Genomic DNA, 26,396 nt, shown 5'->3' on the forward strand with positions numbered 1-26,396 from the left:
TTCCGGCGCTCGGTGTCGCTTGACGGCAGAAGGAGCAGAGAGGGAGGCGGGAGGACAACAAAGGGGTGTGAGGGGCCGTGGCGGCATGTGAGGGGCGGCGGCGCCGGGGGTGGCTCAGGTGAGAGGGCGGGCGGGATCGGGGCCGAGTAGAGCCCGGCCTGCCGTCTCCTGCCAGCCCGGGGCTGCCTCTGGCGCCCTGCGGCAGCGGGGAGGCTCCGGCGGGCGGCGCGGCCCGGGCCGGGCCCGCTCCCCTCGCGGCACAGCCGGGCCCGGGCGGGGCGGCCCCGCGGGCGGTTCGGGGCGGGGGGCGGTCCGGGCCCCGCGGGCAAGCCGGGCCGGGAGCGTTCGGGAGCCGCAGAGGGCAACGCGCGGGCCTCGGTAGTGAAGGGGACTGTTAGTCTTTTTCAGTTAGTGTTTTAATTCCGGAAGGAGTTGGCATTACCAGACGTTTTTAAAAGTGGCATACTCTAGAGGAGTAGAACTTGATTAACTTAATATTTTATACGCATTATTTTGGGGTACTTTGGTTTTGTGTGACTAAACATAGCTTCTTTAAAAAGGCAAAGTGTTGCTTAAAAACAGTTCTGGGGAAAATTCAATGTCATGTAATGTCTCATCTGATTATGACATTTAACATTAAGTGCAAAAAACCCCTGAAGGAGTGCAGGTAAAGAATGCAGTACATAGTTGGAGGGTGAGAGGCTTTATTGCAAATTGTAATTTTTCCAGTAGAGTGTGGCTGGGCCTGAAACAAGTCACTAGGCTTCTTTGTGGTTCTGTAAAGCTAAGTTGATGTGGCGTCCTGTGGGGCAGCAGCTTGAGAATTAGTACAAGTATTTATAAATCATGTTGATAATTTAGAGCTCTGTTTAAATACCAGATGTTGTGTAGTTAATATAAGTGTATGTAGCTTTGTTAGCCAATGGAACAGCAATGAATATGCAGTTTTATTCTTTCAGCTGAGTTCAGTTGCATCTGTTTTGTATTTACTGATGAGCAGTTCTTGAAAAATCTACCTCCTGGCTTTTGTTTCCAGGACAATGCACTGAAAGTCTCAGGGAGTTATTTCATGTCAGCAGCAATGCATTTCTGGAATTCTGTAACTGGTGACTTAAACAGTGTTTTGCTTGGACTGCCTCACCAGTGCTGCAGGTTGTGAGGAGTATCCTGTACTAAACAGGAATAGTCAAGGCTGTGTCCCAGATGCATAATTAAATTTAACATAAATAATGCAGGTTCAGTGATCTAGCAGTAGTGGAATTTGTAACACCTCTGTGGATTTTTACCTTACCTTAGAAGTTACTTAAAACGTGTTTTTTTTTTTTTTTCCTTTTTGGCAGGTGGGAAGAATGAAAGGAAGGGGGAATGAAAGAATGTTGAACCTTTTTGTTTGGCTGTATGATGGAAGGAAACAGGACAGAGAACCTCTGCAATAGATCGTTCGGATGGCTTCAGCGAGAAGAGAATGATGCTAAACCATGGCTCTGGAAACTTTCTAATTGCTTTTCTGCTGCTGAAAAGTCTTTGCCTTGTAGTGCGAAAACGGTAATCTGTTGCTTTACTGAAAACATAGTTTTTGTCCTGGTATGGAGTGCTGTAATTATGTACAGTGTTACTGCTGGGTAAAGGGGCAGGTGGAGAGGGAAGAATGAGGAGGTGGTACTTGCAGTGTGAAGTACAAAAATCTACATGGGAATTCAAGGTCTTTAGTTGTGTTTGCAGTGTTCTCAGCCTTATTGGTGAAAGCAGGGAAGCTTTACTCACTACAGCTGTTTGCAGTAATACAACTGACTGCTTAAAAAGTATATAAGGCAGCTGCTTGAAAGCTCTGTGAAATTATTGCTGAGGAGTAGAGTAGGGAAGTGTAGTCTTTACCCTTCCAGATCTTATCAATTTAGTTTAGAGGCAAATTTAGCCTATTCTGAATTATTATTATTAAATGCTAGTTAGAGCAGTTGTGGCTGCTGTTCTTCATGAATGTCTAATTTTTCCTTGTTTCCACTTCTTCAAATGTTCCTGTTCTGTAACTGTATATGATTCTGTACATTTAAGATGCAAAGTGCAAAGGAATAGAAGGAATAGCACAGTACAATGACATGCTTGAGCGAGCAAGCTCCAGTTGTTAAGTGACACTCCTTCATGCATGTTTGGTCTGAGTTTTGGTAAAAGACCTGGGGGAAGCAGACAAGCATGTGTCCTGTTGTCCTGCTGGTGTCAGGTGTTAATAGGGAGCTGCCATAAATTCTGGAATTAAACAACATATAAACCAGTTCCAGACAGGTTTTTGACAGAGTAAATCTTCATTTCATGAGATGGGGTAGAAAGGAATGCTTTTGAGCTTGACTGATCAATTATTCTTTACTGGGTAGTAGGAAATGCATTAAATTCAATTTAGAAAGTGAAAGTTGTTCCACAGTACTAGCCTAAAGCTCTGCAGTGGTGGGCTGTATGCAGGCTGGCTCTGCTGACCTTGACTGTGCTGGTGCTTCTTGCTTAGTTTTGACTGCTACCATTTAAAAAAACCTCTGTTTCTAGATAGGATTTTCTTTGTCTGCACATCTTGATACCTTAAATAAGAGTAGGCAAGCAGCACTTACACAGTTGTTGCAAAAACTTAGTCTTTTCTGTCCTCTGTTAGTTTACCTTCTTGATACAGAGTCTTAAAGTTTTAGTATTCTAATGTTTTACCTCTAAAACTTTAATACACTTTTGAAGTCTTTATTGAAAGTAAAAGATGATTACTTATGTACCTATAGGCTGTGGGGTTTTTTACTTTACTTTTAATCCATCTATGTTTGCTCCTAAAATAAATAAATCTTTTTGCTTTGCAAATGCAGAGTATCTCTCAGCCTTAGTTTAACAGTTTTCTGCTTTTCAAATTCTGTTTTACAGACCCATTGCTGTTTTGTTTATAGCTTTTTGGTTTTGTTGCTTCCAAAATCCGCTGATACCAATGTACCTCAGGCTGGCACACACATAACTGGCATGTTTCTTTTAATATCTTACATGTTCAGACAGTGAGGTAATAGTAATGACAAAGATAATACTTTATTATAATACAAAATTGTTGGTTTATTCCTGTATCCGAATGTAACTGAGCTTTCATTTTGCAGAAGGATTACATGGAGAACAAGCAAGCTCCTGTGGAATTGAAGGATGCTTCATCTCCTCATAATGCTGGCTCTAAACTGTTTCCCGCAGTGCCGCTTCCTGATGTTCATCCCCTTCAGCAACAGCAAGTTCAGCTTTCACCTGGCCCGAAAGTAAGCTGCTGTGCTCATGGCTCTGACTCTCCTTGCACTCCACAGCTGCACTGTGGTGGTGGTGGTGGTAACTTGGCTCACCCTGGCACGATACTAGACTCAAAAAGCACTGGGACGATTACTTGTCAAGTGGGGTCAGGATTCACTTATCAGTCTGTGTCTTCACTGAAGAACCCTCCGGCTAGAAGCAATTTGGCAGGTGTTGTGAGCGAATTCCCTGGCATGTGCTTAGAAAACAGCGTGTCCTCCTGTCAACATCTGCCCTGTTGTGGAAAACTCCATTTCCAGTCCTGCCATGGTAACATGCACAAGCTGCATCAGTTCCCTGCCCTTCAGAGCTGCGCATCTTCTGGCTATTTCCCATGTTCTGAATTCACGAGTGGGGCTACGGGCCACTTGGATGAGCACGTTGCACAGTCGGAGCTGCCGGCACACGTGTGCGCCAACCCTTTGCACCTAAACATGGCACCTTCGGTTTGCTTGAAGGGCTCTCACTACTGCAGTGACTGCTTGAACAAGGTTTGTACGCTTTACCTTTATCCTTCATTAAGCGTGGTATGTGGTGAATGTTGAAATAATGTTGCTTGGGCAAAACACCAGCTTGTGTCCTGCTAGTTGGTCCAGATGTATCAGATATCCAGTTTGAGGGTGATTTCTTTTCAGAGGTAACATTCATAGAATCATTTTACTTGGAAGAGATCCTCAGGATCATTGAGTCCAACCATAACCTAACTCTAGTGCCACCCCACTTCCCTGAGAACCTCGTCTAAACACCTTTTTAACCCCTTCAGGGATGGTGGCTCCACCACTGCCCTGGGCAGCCTGTTCCAATGCCTGACAGCCCTGTCTGGGAAGAATTTTTTCCTGATATCCAATCTAAACCTCCCCTGGTGCAACTTGAGGCTGTTTCCTTTTGCCCTATCACTTGGTACCTGGGAGAAGAGACAAACCCCCTCAATGCTCCAACCTCCTTTCAGGTAGTTGTAGACAGCGATGGTTCAGTAGGAAGACAAAAGAGGCTGTTGCACTGTTTAGCTTACAGGGATCTGTAATGTACTTAAGCAGAATTTTCTTTAGATTTGAAAGACAGTTCTCTTTACAACTCCACTTAGTGTTCCATAATAGTGACTCTGGAAAAAGGCTAACAACAGTTACTTGGGCAGCTGATCAGTGAAGATCCTTTTGTAAGTCAGGTGAAATATCTGATGCTATAAGCATATTCTAATTTTGTTCTGGTTTTAGTTCAGCCTTCCAAATTTGTAATTCATACTTCAATACCAATTTGGTAGACTTTAGAACTGAATAGAATTGTGCTTGAATTTTAATAGGAAATTCAAGGGAAATAATGTACTCAACTTTGCAAGATGCGTTACTTAAGCTTCCAAATTTGAGTTTCCAATATAAAAGTGAAATGTCTTAATTCCAGTAAACTAAATTGTGAATTCAGTATGTTTGGAATTATGACTACTGTTTTTGTGGGGAGGAAGGTGATTCAGCCTTCTACTCTTAATTGTGCCGATTTCCTATGCTGGGTCGCTTTATTCTTTTTTTTCAGAGTACATATTAGTGCTGCTTAAAGATGGCATGTCTTGATGGCAGATTTGAACAGAGTCTTCCCTTGTATTTGGAAACCTAGAGCTAAGTATGGTAGGAAAGATTCTAGGATAGAAGCTTCCTTGATGCAGTGATACTGTTAATTAACTTGTAGACTACATCTGACCTTGCATTTGTTGCAGAAGGGAAACTGAGCGTTTCTAGCATAGAATAATATGTGTTAAAATTGTATACTAAATAAACGTGTGTTTTGAAAAATTGTCCCAACAGCCAACCAGAAACAGCCTTGTTGATGCTGCTAAAATCTGGCCAAATATTCCTCCTCCAAGTGCCCAGACTGCGCCTGTCCCCATCCCCATATGTAACGGCTGTGGAACCAAAGGAGCAGCGACAGAGAAGAGTTTGCTACTGGCGAGCAGCCTTGGCAAATCACCACAGAAATATGGTAAATGGCGTCTGTTTGGAACTTGCACTTAGTGGGCGTTCTCCTTAAATACTGTTGCACATCAAATGTTCTCTTAAATTGCACTCTTCTCTGGAAATTTCAATGAAGTCATAGAACACTAAACAGTAGAGGAATACCCTGTATCTGTTTTGTCAAGTCATAACTTGAATTTACCTGTCCTGGACTACCTGGTTAACTTACTATATTTTTTATGTGGAGCTTTTTTTTTACTGTTCTGATTTTTGCCATTTTGAGAACTAGAAAAAGAAATTCTAAGGACACAGAAGCTATTTTGTTCTGCTGGTGTATAAAGAAATTATCTTCAATCATTTTCTTAGCCTGTAGTTTCTATTGTCACCTCATATGCAGTGAAGTTGTAATATTTATTATTACAATATAGCTTTTTTCAGTATTCTTTAGAGGAGAATACTGTGTGAATTACATGGTCTTTCTGCAGCGTTAGTACTGCTTCAATTACAAAATCGTAGTTAGTATGAAAGTTAACACACTTTGACTGTAATTCTTAGTTTGTTTTTGACCTGTGATGGTTTCTCTGTGATGGTTTTTGACCTGTGATGGTTTCTCTTCCAGTTGTTTTGTGGGGATGAAATGGGTGTATAATATTGATTCAAAATAAAACAGATATTCCAAGTGCTGAAACACTGGAAGCTTTATTTGTGCTTCTTAGTCTGTAACAGCAAAAACTCTCAACCTCGCTCTCCTGGAGTGCAGGATACCTTTGTGTTTGTTCTGTACTGCGGTAATTTTTTATACTGACTGTCACTATAATGGTTATCTCATCTACTTTTGTTTATATTTTTTACCTAATGTGCACTGTAAATTTGAACAGCTTTCATGTTTCACTTGTATTGTTAAACCTGTTCAGGGTCTCCTGAAGTTGCAATGACAGGCCAAGTCCTGGAAAACTTGCCCCCCATTGGAGTCTTCTGGGATATTGAAAACTGTTCCGTTCCCACGGGCCGTTCAGCCATAGCAGTTGTACAGAGGATTCGTGAGAAGTTTTTTAAAGGTCACAGAGAGGCAGAATTCATCTGTGTGTGTGACATCAGTAAAGAAAATAAAGAAGTTATTCAGGAGCTAAACAACTGCCAGGTATCAAACCAGCATCTATGTGGTGTTCTTGGCTTGAGAACGTGTGTTCTGAGTGTGCCAACGGTAATTCCTGTTCACTAAAGCTGGGTCTTAGCTCCTGTGTGCTCTGGTGTGTGAGCTTGTAATTCATTTATGGCTAGGGTCAGTAATGCTGAACTTTCTTGATGTGATATGTTTAAAACCAAAACTGCATTCCATTGTATGTAGATTACTGGTTTAGTTTAAGTTTTAGTGTTCACAGGGGATTTTTATTTCATCCAGTAAGAAGTGGCAGTTGTGTTTCTAGTCTTAACCTTCAAATCTGTGTCTAAGTCATTAATTTAAGAGAACTGTGGTTCTGTGAACTTATTTTATTAGTGGATACTCTGCTGATTAGTGAGTACACTTGTAAATTAGTGGTATTGATTGGGGCACCTTTATCACTACATATTTTTCCATCAATACCTTTTGCTTCTTGGCATTTTTTTGTACAGGTTTCTAAGTCAGAAATTCACTTCCCACCCCCTAAACTGCAAATATGATAACAGGTTGACAGTTTATCTGCTTACGTAAGGTAAAACAAATGTGTAGTGACCGTTTGCAATATTTGTCACCCCTCTATTTCCAGTGAGGGTTTATGGAATGTTTTTAAGGTAGCAGCATATACTCTTAGGGAAAGCAAAGCATGCGAATTGTGATCTTTAACCCAGAACAGCAGAAGTTATCTGTAAGACATGGCTGAACAGTCAGGGTTGAAGTTCATTGCTTATCAGAAGAGTTTGGGATCCATACATGTTATGTTTAATCCATATGTGAGTTAATATATTTAAATAAAAGATCCATGTGAGAGCTTGTATTTATGTTAATGTTTTAAAAAATTGAATTTAAGCAAGCGTAGTTCATGTTCAAGCTTTTCTTTAGAGCATATCTTTGTATTTTCACAGGTGACTGTTGCACACATCAATGCTACGGCAAAGAACGCTGCTGATGACAAACTCCGACAGAGCCTGAGGAGATTTGCTGACACACACACTGCACCTGCCACTGTGGTTCTGGTGTCAAGTGAGTGTTTGTGGGGCTTGTGTACAGCACAGAATTCGGTTCCGCTCTTCAATAGCACTTTTGCATGTGCTGCTGTTCTGCTTTCCAAGGGTTGTGTTTGGAATCGGCTTTAACTGAATTGCTCAAGAATTCTTAATGATGTCAATGGCAGCAAGGGAAGTGCAGGGACAGTGAGATGAGAACTTGGCTTAGTTAAGTCAGCGTTGGAATCTGATGTCTTGCTGAGGGTCAGTAGGTATGTGTAGAAATGTGTCTGAAGTCAGACAGCTTCAGCAGGAGCTAATAAAGTAAAACATTGAGTGCTCCTTATGGGAATCTTTCTGAATGCCTTGAGTGAAGTGGATTTGATTTGGTTTTTACCTTGTAGCAGCATGCTATCCAGTTACAGATGCCAGCCACTCAGCTGTTGAATTGCTGTGTGTTGCCTTGGGTTTCCCCCTAAGGCTGAAGAAATGGCTGTTACAGTAGTGTGCAGTGCAGGTACATGCCTTGCTGAGAAATTGCTTGAAGTTGCTTTTAAATGAAGACTGAGTGCTGCCTGCTGACCTAAATGATGTTGAATGCACAGTCTTGTAGCTGTTGGTGCTTTTTCATTGGAAATGTTCAGTGATAAATAGAACTTGTTCAGTGAGATCTGGGGTTTTGTTTGTTTAATCAGATTTTATTGAGATTTTCATGTGTTTCCTTGTTCATACTATTTTTCTTTTCCTTTAGCGGATGTAAACTTTGCTTTGGAACTCAGTGACCTGAGGCATCGACATGGTTTTCGTATAATTTTGGTACATAAAAACCAAGCTTCAGAAGCACTCTTACATCATGCTCATGAGCTTGTTTGTTTTGAAGAATTTATTTCAGACTTGCCACCAAGGTTACCACTGAAAATGCCGGTAAGATTTTTTAATTCTTAATGCAACAGACATTTCAAAGTGTCAACCTCCTTTTTTTTTTTTCCCCCTAATTTAGGGGGAGAGCAGGCTGAAGTGCGTGTGTGTTTTGTGGTGGGACATGTCTGCTGCATGTCTGACTGTTGTCTGTATTTCTGTTACTGTCATCTGAATGTATGCTTTCTGCTTTAAGACTGAAAGAATGAAATAATAAAAAGAAAGTAACAGGTAGCAAGGTCATATTCTTATCACTAAATATTTTGTAAAATAATGTATTTTACATGCCTTTCACTGGCAGAAAGCTGGAGTAAGAACTTAGTTATGCACTGAGACATCTCTGTGATGCTTTCTTAACAATTTTGAGTGACTGACTGTTTTCTTGGATTTTGTCTTCCTGATGTTTCTTTCTGGAATTAGCGTGTCTTTGCACAGCACTAATGACCTTTACTTTTGAAATAACCTGAACAAATAATTCAGAAAGTTATGTGTGTTGAATATATAGAATTCTCAGGTTGCAAACAGTGGTGCTTTCTTATCTGGAGAAGTCATCAGGTATTGATCCATTGATCAGTGGAAGACTCAATGGAGTCTGTAGTCTCTTCTAACTTCAAACTTCCTTCTCCAATACAATTTAATGACCTACCTTGGTATGAGTTTTCCAAACAAACTGAATGCTGCGAAAACAATTACTTTGGGGCGGGGGGATGCAGAGAATCATGTGTCACCAGAATCAGTGTAAAAATACTGGTTTTGAACAAGAGAGTATTGTGACATAATCAAATTAATCTTACTCCCTTTAAACAGGCATGCCATACACTGTTATATGTTTATAATCTGCCAACGAACAGAGACAGCAGAAGTGTCAGTAATAGACTCAGGCGTTTGTCAGACAACTGTGGAGGGAAGGTGCTGAGCATTTCTGGAAGCAGTGCAATCCTCCGCTTTTTAAATCAAGAAAGTGCTGAACGGGCTCGCAAGCGAATGGAAAATGAAGATGTTTTTGGTAACAGGATCATAGTGTCTTTTACTCCCAAAAACAAAGAAATTAATGAAACAAAAAGCTCCAGTGTTGTGGGAAGTGAAAAGGTGAAGTCTCCCAAAAAAATTAACAAGAACACAAAGCTGTGCCTCTTCAACAAAGACTCGAGTGATCAGTCTTGTGGTACCAAAGGCTCTGCTGGGAGAGGATTCCAGATTCCTATCAGCAAACCCACAAATGTTAAAAGTTTACAGGTATTGTTGTTCTGCCTTGTTTAGTGTTCTTGCTTTTCCTCATGTTCTGAGGATTGCTTCTGTAACAGCTTTATCTTTCACTTGTCAGTCCTGGTTAATGAAGAACTAATGTATAGCGACACTCCCAAAGGAGGGCTGTATTCATCTGCTTGGAAAACAGACAATGAATTTGTGGGTGGGTTTTCCCCCCTTGCTTGCTACCTTTTTGTCAGTTGGAAATACTGCTGGTACTTACGGAGTCTTGAATCCTAGGCTAGTTTTGGTTTTCCTATTGGTGACGAGTATAACATCTAGACTGATACACTTGTGCTGGATTTAAGGGAGACCAGAGTAGATCTACAGTACAGCAAAAATATTTTGGCTAATAGACAGTTTACGCTTTTCAGTTACAGAAAATTAAATACTCCTAGTTATGAAGTGCCAATTAAAATGCTATTACAGAAAAATTTCAGTTACCTAGGTTTCCATCACAAAGCCTCTTATAAGGAATGCCTGATAGTTTTATGCTGACCTTTCTTTGGTTTCATATAGGAGCTGTGCCACATTGAATCAAAGACCATCAGCAGAAATACTGAAAACCAGCAAGAAGAACACTTAAGAGAACAAATTCCTTCTCCTCAGAGTAATTCTAATGCAGCAATTCCTGTGTCTCTGGCAATCAAAAAAATTGGAATGGGAGAATCATCCTGTAAAAGCAGTCAGAAGTATGTTTAAAAATAAATACATCATTGTTAGCTACATTTATTTTTCATGTGAATTCTGCAACATAGTGTTTTCTTTTTTCTTATGTATGTATTTGTGACTAGAAAAGAGACGTCTGCTTCCAGGAGCAGTACCAATTCCCCTGTAGATAAAAAAGAGAAAGATGAAGGCGTGTTTCAGGTCAGCTATCCCTCAGCTTTCAGTAAGCTGACAGCCTCAAGACAACTCAGTCCTTTGCTCGTGTCTCAGAGTTGCTGGTCATCGCGGTAAGTGTCTGTGTCTTATTGGGGAGGTGAAGCGAGACTTCACCAATGTATATTATTTATTGACAGCTGCATGTGGAGTGCGTGCCCTGAGCATGTGACTAATACACTGGTTTATGTGGAGGCACAGGGAAAACGTGATGGTGCTGCATGACAGCTAAGTGGATGTAAATATAAGATGGAGTGAACTCTTTTTCAGAAACTTACTGTGTGGCAGTTGTTTCCTGCAGGCTTTGTCTTTAGAGCTTCTGAAAAGTCTTCAGAGACATTATAGACATCTTACTCCTCCTAATTTCAGTGCCTTTGACATTCTCGGTACAAATATATCCAGGCCTATCAGATTATCAGAGGCTTAAATATCTGGCCTTTCCAAATTAAGTTCATATGAATGAGTTTGGCTTTTTTAATGTGTTGCTAAGATAGAAGACTTGATGCCAAATATATTAATAAATTTAGTGACTTTGAAATGTAGTATGAAGCATTTCCTTTCTTTTCATAAGAAATATTTGTCATGTTATGATGTATTGCTCGTGGTGAAATTTGTTTTGCCCACGCACATATGTACTAGGAAAATACTTTCAAAGTGCCATGTTTGTGCGCTTGATGTGTTTATTTTCTCATTAATTTTGACATGTATATATCAGAACTGTGCAATGCTACTTCAGCTCATAAATGTTTTTATTGTACCCAGGAGTATGTCTCCAAACCTCTCAAATAGATCATCTCCGCTCACATTTAACGTATTAAATCATACCAGTGGTACAGACTGCCCTGATCCTTTTGCAAACGGTGCAGACATTCAGATCGGCAACATAGATTACAGATTGTCCAGAAAAGAGTTGCAGCAAAATTTACAGGAAATTTTCTCAAGATATGGCAAGGTAAAGGCTAAAATACCTTTATTAAATCCGGTTTTAAAGTACTTCCTGCTTATGTATTTGTGGACAACTTTGTGGTCTAGCTTTGAGTAGGAATGGAAAGCTACCCAAAGATGACTGACTTTTAAACTTTGTTAAAAGGAGGAATTGTGGTTTATTTTCTTTTAAAAAGACCATCTCTTGCCCTGGGTTCTTAATTTGCATGTGGTCTTAATAGATCTGGTGAAGTTATGTATATAAAATTCTTAGTAAATGGCTCTTAAGGTTTAACTGCATGACCTTTTTAAGCTGTAAAGCTGTATTCCTGGTGTCAGCTTGATCACAGTAAAAACAGAGTTTCTGTTTTGAAACAGAGAGTGTGAATCAGGAAAAAACAAGGCAAGGTCATTTCTGCAGCAGTCCTGGTTGTGTGTGATCTGTAGATGACTTGCTTCTAGAATAATCTCCTACATGGGAAGATGACGCCTGTGTTAAAGAAATATCAAAGTCTTGCCTTGGCCAAGGCTGGTTGCACTTGGTTCTTGTTTGCAGTGTCTTGTTGGCCATGATTCATCCTACTCTGTTCTGTTTTGCGTTGTATTCGGCTCTAGGCCAAAACAAGACTGCGCTACTCTTGTTTTAGCTTGCTTTTGGCTAATGCTTTGTGATAAACGTGTGAAGTATTTTCTTCTTTTCAGGTAAAAACTGTAGAGCTCAGTCCTCATACAGACTACCAGTTGAAGGCTTCGGTTCAGATGGAAAACCTGCAAGAAGCAATCAGTGCTGTCAACAGCCTTCACAGATACAAAATCGGCAGTAAAAGGATCCAGGTGTCATTAGCAACAGGAGCTGCTAGTAAATCACTCTCTCTCCTTAGGTAATAAGCACTTTGGTGTCTTCCTAATTGTTATAGCATGTATTTAGTAGCTGAGAGGTGATTTAAAATACTGAGCAAAGAATTGACAGGGAAATAAAGTACAATCTGTCTTATGACTTGATGAATGTGCTCAGTACAGCTAGGCTAGTTGTCAGTTAAATATTTTTATGCTGCTTATATTTTAAGTTACATCTGAAGAGATTGGTTCTCTGTTTACTAGCATTTAATAGTTCTGCCACTACTTTTTTGTAATACTGATAGACCTCAATAACTTAGTTTGTGCAGCTGAGTTGAGATTACACTTGACATCTTTATTCTTTCCTCCAAGAAAGTGCACATGAATTATCTGTTTGAGGATGGGAAACACAGTTTAAATGCTGTTAGTGTTGCTTGATCTCCCTTTTCTACATGGAGGATGGTAGAAGTAGAGTGCTGATGCTAGTGAGAGTACAAGTATTTCCTGTTTCAATTTTTCCATGCTGAAAAAAAGCATTAGGAAAGAAGTTGTCAACACTTTTTCACAGAAAGCTCCAGCAAAAACAGTGCTTGGAGTGCAGGGCGTTCTACAATTACGTATTACTTGCTGTTGTATAATTTACAACTTGATTTCCTTCTCGCCTGTTATTTTATGCCTGTTCAAAGTTCTTAATGTAAAGTCTGAGCTGATAACTTCCAATGCTGCAGCTTTAATACTGCATTTTATAGATGCTCAAAATCTTACCGCCCCTTATGAAAGATGCTGTTCTTTCAGAGACGGTACCTGGATATGTTAGCTGGAATGTTACTGCTTGCACTCCCCAATCTGAAGTGTCAACTGTTGTAGCACTGGGATGGAAGGGAATGTAATTTGTCCTGTTATATTTATAGCTCATAAAAGTGCATCTGTAAATATCTCACTGATTTTACAAACCACAGTTATTTAATCAATGTTACAATATTTCTTTTATAGCTCAGAAGCTATGTCCATTCTGCAGGATGCACCTGCTTGTTGTCTTCCTGTGTTCAAATTCACAGAAATCTATGAAAAAAAGTAAGTTCTCAGTTGTTTTTTCTCTGGTACTTCTAAAGAGAAGCTGATCTTGTGTGACTGTTTACAGTGATTTATAGAAGGCAACAGAATGGAGGGTTAGGGTTTTTTTTTGTCAGATGTTGCAGTATATTATCTATCCAGAGGCAATGACTGTAATGCTGGCCTGCCTTAGAGGGTTGTATTTCTAGTATTTTACTTCACTTTTCTGCATTGGGATGAATAGATTAGTTACCTTAACAATTTGCATAGTTTCTAGTGTATTCCCATTTCTTAAAAATAATGCAGATTACCGCATTCTCTAACTGAGTTTACAAAGTTGCATTTATTTTTTTTCTTTTAGATTTGGCCACAAGCTAATTGTATCAGACTTGTACAAACTGACGGACACGGTGGCGATCCGGGACCAAGGCAGCGGGCGGCTCGTTTGCCTCTTGCCCAGCAGCCAAGCCCGGCAGAGCCCTCTGGGCTCGTCCCAGTCGCACGATGGTTCATCCGCAAACTGTAGTCCTATCATATTTGAAGAGTTGGAATATCACGAGCCTGTTTGTAAGCAGCATTGCCTGAATAAAGACTTTATGTAAGCTGTGTATAAAATACTATAAAACCATGCAAAATATTTGAACAGTATTTCACACTTAAGGCATGTACGTTCACTTAATGTGTGCTAGTCACTGTTTCTATGTTTACAAGAGTTAAGTGAGGCAGAAAATAGCAAGGTGGCACAGTGAATTTTCTAGGCAGTTCTTATGGATTGGTCTGTTCAGGTGAGATTGTTTTCTAGCAAGATTAAACACCTATAAGCAGAAAGATACACTGCCTTCCCCTGGCTCTACAGGAAGGTTATACATGGTGAAGGTTTCTGTTGGCTTGAATTTTATTACGTAACTGTAGCTGCAACTGATAATTCTTGTCTTCCAGCTGCATTTATGCTGGGTTGAAGATCTCCTGAAGAGATTAAGTTTTTGTTTTGTTCAACAGCAGCCAGGTTGTGCTGCTAGAGCAGGTATTAGGTGTTCACTGTGAACTGCCTGAGCTGTGCTGCTAAAATTGAATTTGAAAATTTTGATCTAACGATAATGAAAGTACGGTCTTCTAAATGTTGCATGTCTCATAGAAAATTTCTTGTAGCTCTGTTAATTTTTGTGAAGAAGATAGAAGTTCCTTGTGACTATGTAGTGGTATTGTCAGCTGCTAGCAGTGTATTGTGAGCGTAATAGTAGGATGTTTTCTATGGGTGCGTATGTGAGCAGAGACATGCTGCGCTACAACGATATGTAGAATGAGAGTGTAAATTTAAACCTCTTGTTTTTACAGTGAACACGAGTTTGATCCAGATTCTTATAGAATTCCTTTTGTGGTTTTGTCTCTGAAGACGTTTGCTCCCCAAGTTCACAGTCTTCTACAGACACACGAGGGTACTGTGCCTTTACTGAGGTAAAGTGTTTTAATTTAGGTATTTATGTTAAGTGCTGGTAGGTTATTGTTGGCTGTTGTAGTGCTCTGAAACTACCTGTTGTATAAAAACTCCAGCTCTTATGTAAGGTGGTATTTTTTAGAGAAAATAAATGCCTTATGAAATGATTCCTTTTTGAATTCTTGTTGAACAAAAAAGATGTTATTTAAAATATGCATTTTATGCAGATTTCTCTAATGCACTAGTAAGCTGTTGAAGCCTCTTGTTCAGGAGGTGTCTCAAAAATGGTATTTTTAGGACAAATGCTGTAGTAGTATTTTAGTGTATAATGGAAGCTTTTTTTTCCTTTCTGAAGTTTTCCTGATTGTTATATGTCAGAGTTCAATGATCTTGAAATGGTGCCAGAAGGCCAGGGTGGTGTTCCCTTAGAACACCTAATTACCTGTGTTCCTGGAGTTAACATTGCCACTGCCCAAAATGGCATTAAAGTGATTAAATGGATCCATAACAAACCACCACCTCCTACCACAGGTAAATATTTCTATTTAAAAATCTTTTCTCAGAACTTATCTTTCTGCTAAAAAATTGGGAGTAGCATAAAGTCAACATCTTGCATAACTGTTAAAATTTCTATAAGAAGAGAAACTTGTAGCTTGAATACACAATTTTTTCACCTGTGCTCTAACCAGTGCCATATAGTGTATAGTGTTTAGTGGAAGAATACTAGTAAAAGGCTTAATAATACGATTTTATGTTTGTAGATCCTTGGCTTCTCCGTTCTAAGAGCCCTGTAGGTAACCCACAACTTATTCAGTTCAGTAGAGAAGTGATAGATCTGCTTAAAAGCCAACCGTCCTGCGTCATACCTGTCAGTAAATTCATCCCTACGTACCATCATCACTTCGCCAAACAATGCCGAGTGTCCGACTATGGATATTCTAAATTAATGGAGCTGCTGGAAGCAGTGCCTCATGTATTGCAAGTGAGTTTTCTGGTTCTCTTCTTTTTGACTTGGGGAATTGTACTTTGATGTTCAACTACCTGAGTTACTGGGTGGAATTGTCCAATAGATGCTGTGCAGTTGCCTGGTTTACCTTGAAATAGGCGGTTAAGTGAATGCTAGAGTGTAATTGTGGGTTTTTTGAGACGGTGTTTCTGTTTTGTTGTCATTATTGTTCTCACCCTTCCAAAACAACTTCTGAGGGAAATTAACTCTTTATTTAATCCAAGCCTCTGGAATAAAGCCTTTGGCTGGTGTTTGGGTAGAAGGCTTTAATTGTGCTGTTTATCATAAAAACACAGCAAATTGAGTGCTCCTCAGTGAGCCTGCAACTTGAAGGATTTCTGTGTGCAATAAAGTCATATGGCCTTAAGGTACAAAAAGGAAACACCATGGTCATGTTAGTTCAGTACTTTAAACACCAGCTGATCATAGAATTTTAGAATAACCAATACAAATGTGCGACAGTTGCAATAGCGCTAATGGAGGAAGCATATCTTTATTTCTTCATGATAGATGCCTTAGCACAGGAAGCATATGGCTCATAAGGCTGCCTTTCCAAACACTCTTTCTATTATATCCTTCATTTCTAGCCTTGCTATACTAGATCTAGCTTCTAAATATCTTGTAAAAGAGTTTAGTGAGGTGCTAGATGCGAGTAACCAGATATAACTTTCTTTCAGATTCTTGGTATGGGTTCCAAACGCTTGTTGACGCTGACACACAGAGCTCAAGTAAAGCGCTTTACGCAAGACTTACTGAAGCTTCTCAAATCCCAGGCTAGCAAGCAAGTGATTGTGAGGGAATTCTTACAGGCTTATCACTGGTGAGTTGTTAATGAAACAAGAACAGTTGTGCAGGGCACATCTAATGTTGCTGGGTTTAAAACCAGGTGCAAGAGGAGCCAGCACAAAACTGCGGCAACTCCAGTGTCTCTGATGTGGAAGTTCAAACTTCTAATCAAAACAAAAATTAAAAGTTCTCTGCCAGACTCTTATTGCTGCCTTTAGTACTGGGTTTAACTTTGTGGTTGGAAACGGATTAATGGGTTTCATTTGTTCTAGCTGAAGCCAGAGCTTCAAGGTTGGATTTAAGCAAGCAGATCGTGCCACGTTAACATGAAAAATAAAGGGAAAAATTTAGTGTTAAGCTTTCTTTAGAGGGGAGTATAAAATAGGCTGATTGCCAATAGGTGCTTTCACTGCTTCAGCTGGACCTAGCAATGGCACAAAAGTAAAGAGGAGCAGTACCTGTCCCGCAATTGCCAGGAAGAATGTTCTGTTCTAGCATGGTAAAAAGCAGATTATCTTTTTAAAAAACAGTGAAGAATGACAGGCTCCGTTTATTTAGTATTTGAGGCTTATTCTCAACTTACTCTTTTTTTCCCTACACAGCATGCATTAGTACTCATATGATACAATGTTCTGAAACTTCCAGGTGTTTCTCAAAGGACTGGGATGTTACTGAGTACGGAGTCTGTGAGCTGGCTGATATTATATCAGAAATTCCAGATACAACCATCTGTTTGTCACAGCAAGACAACGAAACGGTAATTTTTATTCCCAAAAGAGGTATGTCTGTGTACTTTTTTTTACTGTTGCTGAAGAAATTGGTTTTTAAGTATTTTTAAACTGTACTAACTAAAGTATATGGAAGTGACTTGGATTTTTTTTTATAATTGTGTTTCTACCTTCATAACCAAGTTATAAAAGTCTAGTGGGTAAAGAATTTGTCATTCTAGGAGCAGTTGTAATGGAACAGACAGGAAAGCAAGTGGCAAAGCTGCTAAAATAATGCTGCTGCTGCCTCTACATGCAGTTGAATTTTCTGTGGGTGCTTCCAGTGGGTTGTTGCCACACAGCAAAAATATGAACATATTGGGCTATTGAGTATCTTAAGTGCTCATCACCTGATTATTTTAGACTTTAAACATGTAAGTGTAGTAAAAGTCTTCAGTGGCAGAAGAAAATAGTGACTTGGTGTGATAAGTTAAAGAAAATATGGTGATTGATTTTCATGGTCTGTTGGATTTTATAAGAGTGTTGGTACATCGCTCTTGCCTTGTTTTTTAATTTTAGAACGCACACAAGAAGAAATAGAAAGAACCAAACAATTTTCAAAAGAGGTGGTAGACTTACTGCGCCATCAACCCCATTTTCGGATGCCCTTCAATAAATTTATTCCCTGCTATCATCACCACTTTGGTCGTCAGTGCAAACTTGCTTACTATGGGTTTACAAAACTACTTGAACTCTTTGAAGCCATACCAGATGTCTTACTTGTAAGTTCTGAAATCCTAAGCTGTACTGAAGTGTTTTTCTGAGATCTGCACAACTGTTTGAGCAGGGGTTATATTTCACAATAACTGTAGTACCAGTTAAACTGTGCACCTGTAATGTTAACCAGCTGTATTTAAGAAAGTCTTTGATATAGCCATTTTGGTAAAATGGCCCAAGGCTGTTAACATGTTCAGGCTAAGCTTGTTAACAAATTAGAACTTTCTTAATTGGATTACATTTACAAAGCTCTGTGCATCAAAATCAGAGCTAAGCTTTATTAAACTTGTTTTACTAAAGGTTAATAACTATAATTGCCTATTTTGTTGTATTTCAGAAATTACCTACTTTTGCTTACAATGCAGATATCTTTGAGGTAGCTGAGCTCCGCTACATAGCAAGCGATTGCCTACAAGTGCTGAATTTTAGTTGCAGATGACACTTTTTTTCATCCAGACTATGTAAATCACTTGAACAAAGTGTCATTTCTGTTTTGTAGGTATTGGAATGTGGGGAGGAGAAAATTCTCACACTTACGGAGGTGGAACAAGTGAAAGCAGTTGCTGCCCAGTTTGTGAAACTGCTGCGTTCTCAGAAGGACAACAGCCTGATGATGGCTGATGTACTGAGCGAGTACAGCAAAACCTTTGGGTACACCCTGCGGCTTCACGACTACGATGTCAGCTCGGTTCCAGCTTTAATGCAAAAGCTTTGCCATGTTGTAAAGGTAATCCTTTGTCTTTATCCCTCTAAAAGGTATGCAATGTCGTGTTAAGGAATTTCCTGTTCCAAATGTCAGGTTTTAATATATTTAATACTGTGCTCTAGAAACAGTATTTCAATAAGTTGAGGGTGGAGAGGGAGTTCCAAAGATATTTTTAAATGTAGCTTCTGTATTCTTATGATGGTGGTCTTGTTCTTTTGTAACCTTCCAACTGTATCTGGGAAAACTCATGCTTCTTTAGCAAGTAACACGTAAAAGATTTTGTACTATGATACTTTCAAGAATACAAATCGTGACTTTTTTCCAGCCTGACTTCTGTGTAAAAGCAATCACTTCCTGATAACCATAGTAGTTATGAGTCTTCTGATGTCTTATATTCCGAAATGTTTTGATCCATGGTTTGAGGCTTTTGACTCTGAATGTAAATACATGGGTGGTTTTATGTGTCAGTGGAAAAAAACAGGTTACATCTACACGGCCTTGGACATACGCTGGTTTAGTTGTTCCAGTTCTGTTAGTTCAGCAGCTGGAGTTCAGGGTGGAGCTCAGTCAGGTCCAGCTGGCTTGGAACAAAGAGTATAGTCATGTCTACCACATGGACAGAAACTGCTACACAGCTTTTGGATATTTAAAGTAAATTTTTCCATGTAATAAGCTGCTTTATCCTCTGTGGTTTTGGCTTGGGGAGTATCAGATGCTGGTGTGTAATGTCAGATACAGCTTTGCTCAAACAAATCCCAGCTGCACAAATTACTTATAAATTAATCTCTTTGCCGTCCCTAATTTTGTTCCAAATTCATTTTTCCAGGTTGTTGACACAGAGTCTGGCAAGCAAATTCAGCTGATCAATAGAAAGTCTCTGCGGACCCTGACTGCCCAGTTGCTGGTGTTGTTGATGTCCTGGGACGGAACGTCCTTCCTCTCTGTGGAACAGCTGCGGCAGCACTATGAAACAGCCCATAGCACTTCACTTAACCCCTGTGAATATGGATTTATGACCTTAACTGAACTCCTGAAGAGCCTGCCTTACTTGGTTGAGGTACAGCAGCTCCTTTTCCTTTCTGGTGTTTTGTACTTAGAACGAACATTGTGACTAGAGGATGTGAATGTACACACTCTTAATTCTTTGTCTTTTTTTGTTCTAACAGGTTTTTACCAATGGTGCAGCAGAAGAGTACGTGAAGCTTACAAATCTCTATATGTTTGCAAAGAATGTAAGATCCTTACTTCACACTTACCATTATCAGCAGATTTTTCTTCATGAGTTCCCAGTAGCATATAGCAAATACACAGGAGAAGTGCTGCAGCCTAAAGCGTATGGATGCAACAATTTAGAAGAGCTCTTGGGAGCAATTCCACAGGTGCGAAGAATTCTGGTTTGCACAATTATACTGAGATTTCTGCACGGACTAAAAATAGTCACACAACTGCAGTTTTTGTTTTAATTGTGGTGAATTACTGTCCTTCTCCAAGGAGGCTTATACTAGTTATATTTTTAATGGCTTCTGAGAAATCTGGACTGTGTAACAAGAACAAGAGAATACTTTTTTTATATCTTTTGGTCAAATTTTGCTTAAGATCTGTTCCTGGTGAGGCTGCAAAAATCCTTGGCATTGTTATCAAGTAAGATAATTGATTTCTGTTTTGAATGAATGACTGTACAGTACTGAAGCCTCATTTGATCAGGGTAAATTATTTGGTGTAGGACTGAGGAGTTGTGAGACCTTGTCAGGAGTGCCACACCACACAGGGGAATTTTGCTGTGGCATCTTGTCATCCACACATGTTAAGTGCTCCAGGATAATTTTGTGACCCAGTTCATGGCTATAAGCTTTGTTTTAAGTAATCTTCTGGAGAGTAACAAAATGGAATATTGCAGCTCAATGTTTAAACATATAGCTTTATTAATATATACCTAGTATACTTTCTAGCCCTATAGTTTGCCTTCAGCATCAATTATTTTGAGACAAACCTGTGCTTGAAGTGTAGCACAAATTAGCAGCATGATTCAGTCAGTGCAAGGCAGCAAATAAGCTGCTTTAGGCTTTGAGGTTAGTGTGTATCAATGTTTAATAAATTCTGCTTTTTCTTCTCTAGGTGGTCTGGATTAAAGGACACGGCCATAAGAGAATTGTGGTACTGAAGAATGATATGAAAAGTAAGTAGTTTCCATTTTAAGCAGTATCTTTCTTTCCTTTTTTCTTTTGAGGGGTAACTTGAGTAACCAAACCAAATGAACTTGCCTTTTTTGTAGCTCGTTTTAGCTCACCTAGTTTTCCCCCTGCTGATCATGTGGATGATCGTGGAAATCAACTTGCTGACAATAATGGACATATGGAGACCCCAGGACCCACTTCATCAATGGACCTAAATCTAGGAACACCTAGCAATGGTAATATGAAGTTGATTTATGTGAGAAATTTAGTTATGTTGAGGGAAATAAGCAGAGTAACTCTAGCGGCACAGGGAAAGCTGTGTGAGTTAGTCGATCTGAACTTCTGTAGAAATGCTTCATGGCTTGAAAGCTGTTGGAACTATAGACTTTAGGAGAAGTTTTATAGGTGTGTGTCCTCTGGTTGGTCTAAGTCTATGTCAAGAAAAAAATTAACTGGGAAATGGTGGCTTCATAGTTCATCTCTTGCTGTGATCTGTGATTTTTTTTTTTATTACCTGCAGGTTGGAGAACTTGTGGAAAGATTCTTGAGTTGTTACTTCAGAAGTCTAGGCTTGTCCCTTTTCATATGGGCAAGTCACTTTAGTTTGAAGCTTTCAGCTGAGTTTTCACCTGTAATTGTGTGAGGTGGTGGTACATAGTTGATAGGATATTGGTGTGTCTGCAGGGGAGCTGTCTGGTAACTTCTGTTACAGACTGTTTCTAGAGGTTTTGTTTCCTCAACCCTTTCTCTATTACACAAGTTTGGCAAATCCCAGATTTTACCATAGGGGTGTATTTACTCAGGCAAGAAAGAGGTTGAACGTACTGTTGCTTTGTCCACTGTATTGTAATCAGTTAGATGCTCTTGATCCAGCTGAGTAACTCGTAATGAATCTGAGGGTAGTTAGCATTAATTCAATTTTATATTAGTATTTAAAGTACAGCGTAGATCTCAGATCCTCAGCATTGCATCTGCAGATTCACGTTTACCAGCTCTGCAATAGTGACACCTCCACACTTACGTATACTTTGAAAGATGTTCCCTTATCTTTGTAGTTTCTAATCAAACTGAGCAAGAGCTTCTTTGCCTCACAAACACATCTCCCATTGACCTCTTGTGTGAGCCAGTTCCTTCCTGCCTCCCGTCCCCACAACTGCGCCCCGACCCCGTGGTTCTGGAGTCCGCAGACCTCATCCAGTTTGAGGAACGCCCGTCGCCTCTCGCAGGTAAGACTTTGCTGGCCTACGTTATATTACTTATAGATAATACAGACCATTTGGAAAGTAAAGTCATTGAACAAATGGTTGGTTATATAGAGTTCCATTTAAAAACATATGTATATATATTGCACATTGGGATGTGTTGGAAATGCAGGTGGCTTCTATAAAAGTACTGACTATAAGTACCCTGCTGCACTTCTCTGGGGTGACTTTTAGAAGGACCTTGTCTACCACTAAAATTGCATTTTGCCAACCTGTAGCAACCTTTTCACTGCAGTAGTTTCATGGCGCTTTTCTGAGCGCTGAGAGACTTAATGTGACAATTAAATTAAACCTTCTAAAGAGCACGTGATACAGAGCCCGAAGCAAACATCCCATCAGCTGCACGGGTGTGATCATGGCACACCATTTGGTTTAAATCAGCCTGACAAGTTCTTTTAAAATACTTTTTTACCTTATTGGCAGAGAAATGTTATTTTCTTTTTCAAGAGCATCAACAAATTGAGCTTTCTTCTTTATTTTAGAGATAATGATTTTAACAGAAGACGAAAAACAACAAATTGTTCCCCCAGCTCAAGAAAAATTGGCCTCTGGTTCCATGGGATCTCCCAGCACAGAGAACACATCAGTGCCTCCCTGCCAGTCCTCCGAAACCCAACCCAGCAAGGAAGCAATGGACAGCCCAGCCAAAAAACAACACAAAAACAAGGTGAAATTGGCAGCAAACTTCTCACTCGCACCTGTAACCAAGCTTTAACTCTTTCTTTTTAGTGTGAAAGACAAATACCTATGGACTCTGCACAAAACGAAGCTATTTGCTAGCCCTTACCTATTTTAATGAAAGGCCTAGGAGAATTAATTTGTATTTAATGTATTCTGTGAGGATTTTGTTCTTTTTACACTGAACACAGCTGTTAGCAGAGCAGACTTTTTCTATTAATTTGAAAAAATAATTCTGGCATTCGTTAAATTATTATAAAATTTTACAGTTTTTCATGAATGTGTGTTCAGTAAAAACAAAATATTAATTCGACTAAAACGAGACAGATTTTATTTTCTTTAAGCATTGTTGGTGGTGTAATCATACACGTAGCATATTATATTCTATAGGCTGTTGCTTACTGGTATTGTTTCAGACAGTATTAATAAAATGCATGATCTGTCTTTCAAAAGCCTGTTGAGAAACTTTAAGTTGCTGACCTGAAATGTCAAGAGTGAGGGAGCTGATTGTCCTCCAGAGGAGAAACTTGTTCTCTGACCTTTCAGATGACTTGTAACTGCACTTGAAATTCTTTTGGCTGAAGATGTCTGTAGAAGATTATGGGTTTTTTTTCCTAAAACTTGTTTTAAATATTTTCTGTAGCTTTCAGTTCCATTTAGGAGCTTTCTAGGACCTTGATACTTTAAGCTTCCCTTTTATATTTGGTTCCAGTCTGGCATGGATTTGGTTAAGGAAAAGACTGTCTTGGTGTCATGAGTTTAAGATACAGACACACACATTTTATTGTGTCTAGAAATGAAGTTAGGAAGATTCTGATATTTCTGAAATATGCATTTAATGCATAAATTACAGATAACAGAGCAGGTCTTGGTAAAATGTTTTCTGATGGAAGGTATGGATGCTATTTCCACCTGTAAGGCAAGTTCTAACTACATGTGGAAATGCTAAGGTTGTTCTGCTTAACCTTGTTTCCTATTTTTAAGCACGTTCAGTAAATGGGAAACTTATTCTTTGATGTGCTGTCTTTTAACTGTGTCTGTTTTTATTTTAAACTTACTCCTAGTGTTGGAAGCTTTCTTCTATGTGTGGTACCTTGCGTTGGCTTTGGAAGAGAGGATAAGCCAGTGGGTGACCTTAATTAACTCTAGTTAGCAGAAGTGTCCAGTGTGTGAGTATTTATACCCATTCTGGGTAACCATGGCATTTACAATGGGTTGTATTTGCCAGGCAGCAAATAAATTGCTTGTAGTACTGAAAGAACCTAGACTAGAGGTTTTCCACTGGCCAACTGAATATTTTTAGGTGGATTCTATTGTAATACACAAGAGATGGAACAGGGGCTCTAATTTCTCAGCCAGCAGCAGGAAATACCACTGAAAATGGCTATAGACAGGATTTTACAAGTCAGATTTTGTTATAAAATCTTTTAAACTTAGGCAAGTATTACCAGTAGTGAACTTATAGCCATTGGGGATGCAGAGAAACACTTGGAAGTTTTTCTGAGCACTGTGGCACAGTATTTTCAGTCCTTAGTGAAACTACAGACACACAACTCTAGAAGGAGAAAATTAGAAGTGAGCGTTCTTGGAATGCTTCTAATGAGTCGAATGCAAGAACATCTCGTTTTACCTTAAGTTTGATAAGGTTAACACTGATCGGTCTAGATCTTTGTTTCAGAAGAGCATGCACTGGAAAAAAAACAACCTGAAATTCTATTTTCATGAGAAGCAGCTACAAGTCATCTGGAGTCCTAAAGAAAACCAGGTTTTTGCTTCAAAGGAAAATATTGTATTTGTCAGAGTGAGTGTGGTGGTTACACCGTTTATGGAGGTCAGTGATCTTTTCTGGATTCGCGTGTGATTCTGACGAAATCGCTGTTTGAAAGTAATAGGATAATACTTTTGAGAAGTTGTGTTCATAGTGTAACAAAATAGCTAATGGAATCGCAATATATTTTTTTATCCAAAGGGTTAAACGAATGATGTGACTTACAGATTTAAAAGCATTACAACCATGAAATTCTTTAATTTAACAATTAAATGTACTACTTCAGGTTCATGTCTGTTTAAAAAGAAATGTCACTGAAGCCCTCAATTGATGCACTTTTTCTTCGCGTGGGACGGAGAAGAAAAAAGACTTTTCTTAGCTGTCTACTTTGTTTGGACACTTTCTTTTGTGGCTCAATTGCTGTTTTGTGTGTTGGGACCAAACAGTTGTGTCAATAAAATTTTCAAGCAAGCATAACCCTTGTCCTTGTCTGAAGACCTGAAAAAACCCCTGTCCTAGAATCCTTAATTTGCTGTATTGTGTTTAAATGTAATTATCCAGACAGAGAGCTAGGATGTGGGGTTTGGTGAAAGCGAAAGAAACACTTAGTCTACAACCTGCTGTTCTGGAGAAGGGAGGTTTTCCCAGTTTGTGTGATTCAGCCGTTGGCGGATGTACTCAGGATCTCTTGCTGCTCTTCAGACAACATAATGTTTATTTTAAAAGGAAACTAATATTTATCAGCCTGAAGAGAAAACTGGAGAAAGGAGCATAAATGCAAGAGGTGGAGGGAAGGTGTTCCAAGTGAGTTTGTCTCACTTTGAAGTGTTAGAGTTCACGTGAATGATGGTCACACAGAGTGTTACTGTGCCATGAAGTTAACAAGTCACTTCGGGGTTACAACTGCCTTGTTTTCCAGCTGAATACAGTGATTATCCAGGAGCTACGAGTCTGACAAGCAAGTTAATTCACAGCTTCACTGTGGTGCTTTAAACTTCAGAATCTAACAAAAATAATGATTAAAAAAAATCTGCAACTAAATGGGTCTGTTCTGTCAACTTGCAGCTTTATGGACAAAAGTAAAGAGCTGGATGAGATGCTCCTCACTATCTTTTTCTTTTGGTTTTCTTAATTACATTTTCTTCCTTGATGGAACTGAAGCGGAACAGTCTGCTAGAGCCGATGTCAGGCCTGCTGCAGGTGAGGGCTGTTACTTAGCAGGAAACTCTCCATAAATAGTGTAATAAATACCACTTTCTAAAAGGCAGGGCAGGCAATGTTTAAAAACCTGCTATAACATTGTGACACCACAAATGGTATAATCACTGTTTTAATTTCATTCCTTTAAGTAGTTGTGAATGTTCTAAGTATGTGAGTAAAATCCCTCTACCACTTGGTATGTGAGTGTCTTCAAAAGGTGAGTTGAGTTTTCTGGTGTAATGCTGCAAACATTCCCACTTCTTTCATTCTCATTTTATGTTATCTGTTTAAATTAGTAAGAAGTTTCTAAAAGTCATCATGGGAATAACTTTTTTTTATCCTAAAATTAATATGGCTTCTTTTCTGCCATAATGTAACAGGACAGAGTGTAATTGCATGGTGAACCATGGTTTAACTCTTATTTCTCTTAAATGTAATTTAAGAAAAAAGTCTTGCCTTTGACACTTGAAATGTGTTCAGTGCTGTGGAACAACAGAGATACCTACAGATCTTTTGGGTATTTTCCCACAATTTGGCTGGTATTTGCTCAGAGGATGAGATACAGCATCTCTGCTCTTCCAGCATGTGTTACTTTTAACTTATCCCCTCTTGCAGGGACTGTTTAATGTTTAATATTTTGCAGATGGAGAAAATTA

General features: G+C 39.3%; 1 protein-coding gene across 2 annotated transcripts; it reads left to right on the forward strand.

The window, feature by feature from the left end:
* Positions 1-31: 31 nt before the first annotated feature.
* Positions 32-25,017, forward strand: MARF1 (meiosis regulator and mRNA stability factor 1). 2 transcript variants are annotated; one of them, XM_065850548.2, is made up of 27 exons: positions 32-118; positions 1,341-1,545; positions 3,114-3,782; positions 5,088-5,262; positions 6,149-6,375; positions 7,299-7,416; positions 8,131-8,303; positions 9,105-9,533; positions 10,065-10,237; positions 10,340-10,501; positions 11,190-11,379; positions 12,054-12,232; positions 13,182-13,262; positions 13,603-13,839; positions 14,577-14,696; positions 15,032-15,207; positions 15,438-15,658; positions 16,360-16,502; positions 17,114-17,247; positions 17,755-17,957; positions 18,452-18,679; positions 19,485-19,715; positions 19,825-20,037; positions 20,774-20,834; positions 20,931-21,068; positions 21,888-22,058; positions 22,577-25,017. In XM_065850548.2, exons 2-27 carry the CDS (start codon positions 1,399-1,401, stop codon positions 22,807-22,809), a joined length of 5,232 nt encoding a protein of 1,743 aa, XP_065706620.2. In that variant the 5' UTR covers positions 32-118; positions 1,341-1,398; the 3' UTR covers positions 22,810-25,017. The 2 variants fall into 2 exon arrangements, with proteins under 2 accessions (XP_065706620.2, XP_065706622.2); XM_065850550.2 differs by having other exon boundaries at positions 21,960-22,058.
* The last annotated feature ends 1,379 nt before the right edge of the window (positions 25,018-26,396 follow it).

This window comes from Patagioenas fasciata, chromosome 15 (assembly GCF_037038585.1).
Source record: "Patagioenas fasciata isolate bPatFas1 chromosome 15, bPatFas1.hap1, whole genome shotgun sequence".
Classification (NCBI taxonomy): Eukaryota; Metazoa; Chordata; class Aves; order Columbiformes; family Columbidae; genus Patagioenas; species Patagioenas fasciata.

What these genes read in the sequence shown, in the direction of transcription:
- MARF1 (XM_065850548.2), top strand. Translation starts at nt 1,399, where the DNA reads ATGATGGAAGGAAACAGGACAGAGAACCTCTGCAATAGATCGTTCGGA. An exon ending in GCAGTGACTGCTTGAACAAG is followed by an intron (nt 3,783 to 5,087) that starts GTTTGTACGCTT and finishes TTGTCCCAACAG; the next exon opens with CCAACCAGAAACAGCCTTGT. An exon ending in ACCACCACCTCCTACCACAG is followed by an intron (nt 15,208 to 15,437) that starts GTAAATATTTCT and finishes TTATGTTTGTAG; the next exon opens with ATCCTTGGCTTCTCCGTTCT.